Raw genomic sequence first — 1,964 nt, 5'->3', positions numbered from 1 at the left:
TTCTTGATGAGCAGATTGATGACCTTCCGTGACTGTCGAATCTGCTCCTCGTTGCACGGCTCGGCGAGCAGGGATTGCTCAAGCCCAAGCTCCATGCACATCGCGCTAAATCGAATTTGCCAGGTAGAGTAGTTGTTGAGATCCAGCGACTCATCAAGCTTGTCCTTAACCATTGTTGATGAGGGATAGAAATAACAATTGGGCGATAACTGTCGGCGCTAATCGGGGCTCATAACCTATTGAAGAATTGGCGACGGTGACAGCTAACGCTAATTGTTATTCCGGAAGGATTGCCGGTGGCGAAGATATTTAGCACGATAAACTGTTACAAGTAATGTAAAGAGTATTGTTAGCGTTCGGCAGGACTTGAGGAGATTCCTGGTAGGAATACCGATCGTTGTGAGATAAACTAATAGGCGCAGTCACCGCCCTAAATACCGGCGCTAGCGGAAAACTCGTACATTCCGCGATCTAACTGCACGTACATTCCGCGATCTCACTGCGCCGTCCAGACGGTGCCCTAATGTCTATCACTTAGCTACCGGATATGCATCGGTAGCCCCATAAGGTTCTGGGGTAAGATTTCCCCATTAGTCAGGTGCAGACCCGGGGTCAAATCCCCTGGTCGACAACCACACGAGTTGGGAGAGGACCGTTTCCTCAACATACACAAGCTTGCCTTAAGGCGGCAAATCAGGTGGCCTTGTGATGATGGGGATTGGCGATGGAGGGGGCGGGTTCACGTGTGTGTCGCATTAATTCAGAGTACCGGCTGCCAGGGCTGATTAGGATGAATACCCAATGGGAGGCTTATTGTCTTAAACCCTTTGTGTGGTCTGGGTGGTTCCAAAAGGGTTACAAGGCAGCCGGCTCATACCGGCACAAGTCTCAAGGATGGTTGCAGAAGGATACACTGTATCCGCTCGACGACTGCATGCTCGGAGGGGAATGTGCTGTCAGTAGAGAAGCTGGTGGCATGGGTGGAGAAGAAACACATGGAAGCGAAGGCATGGGCGACAATGATGGCTGACACGTGTGTGTTAATTCGGTCACAATTGTAACCCTTTTGGAACAACCGTGTTTGTTATAGGGGATGGCGCATCTGGGCCACTCCTTTGAAACGTGGGTGCCGTCCACTTTGTGACCAGCAAGCACACATCAAGTGAACTGGACAGTCAGCAACCAGTCGTACTAGTCCCACCGATACTGCTGTGGCGGTGTCTGCCTCGCACCTTACACTGACGGGCAAGGTGTAACTCTCTTTCCAACAATGCAGAATGTGAAGCCATTTGAGTACTGAACCGAAACTCCATACGGGCATATGGACTGCCAGTGTGCCTTTACGCATATACGCCTGCATATGTATGTACATGCGTGCCATCTGTTGCACATGTGCATGGGATAACTTTCGTAGTCATTCGTTGTCAACCAGACAAGGGTGCATCCATCGGCCTCATTGCTGCGGTTGCTCAGCGGTTGGTGAAGTGTGTGTATGGCATGAAGTACATCAGCCCCTTTCGGTCCCCCTCCGGGGCGGCTGTGCAGAACTTGCCCTTCAGCTCACTTAGCGGCAGCCCTAGGTCCTGCCACATCTCCCACTGGCTGCCTGCCCTCGCTGTCTGGGCGGCCGCCATGTTGACCACCACCAGCCCCTCGCTGAACACCTGTCCCGAGTACACATCTGCGACAGTGAATCGGACATCCTGAGCGCCATCTTCTGCGGGCAGGTGGACGAAGTGCTTGAGGTAGGCCGCATACGTCCGAGTCTTGTTGCCGACTTCTGCCTGGTAGCATGCCCAGCAGGAGATCCGCTGCTGCTGGCGCCCATACTCAGCCCCGAAGTACTGCTCCTCGTCGAGTGCCTCGGCATGCAATAAGGAGCGGGCCTTGGGACAGTCAGGTGGTGTAGACATGAGAACCCTATCCAGGCGGTCCGTGTCCAGTTCGTAGCTCGCACTGGGACC

General features: G+C 53.5%; 1 protein-coding gene across 1 annotated transcript in view; it reads right to left on the bottom strand.

Annotated features, from left to right (window-relative positions):
• Window positions 1–1,469: 1,469 nt before the first annotated feature.
• Window positions 1,470–1,964, bottom strand: part of VOLCADRAFT_93642 (uncharacterized protein) — a gene marked incomplete at both ends in the record, with an annotated part of 11,415 nt that continues 10,920 nt past the window's right edge. Inside the window, one exon of the mRNA XM_002952869.1 lies at window positions 1,470–1,886. Within this exon, the coding sequence (XP_002952915.1) occupies window positions 1,470–1,886 (417 nt within the window). The remainder of the gene's footprint in view (window positions 1,887–1,964) is intronic.

This window comes from Volvox carteri (assembly GCF_000143455.1).
Source record: "Volvox carteri f. nagariensis unplaced genomic scaffold VOLCAscaffold_33, whole genome shotgun sequence".
In the NCBI taxonomy this organism is placed as follows: Eukaryota; Viridiplantae; Chlorophyta; class Chlorophyceae; order Chlamydomonadales; family Volvocaceae; genus Volvox; species Volvox carteri.
This window is presented reverse-complemented; position numbering and strand designations above follow the sequence as displayed.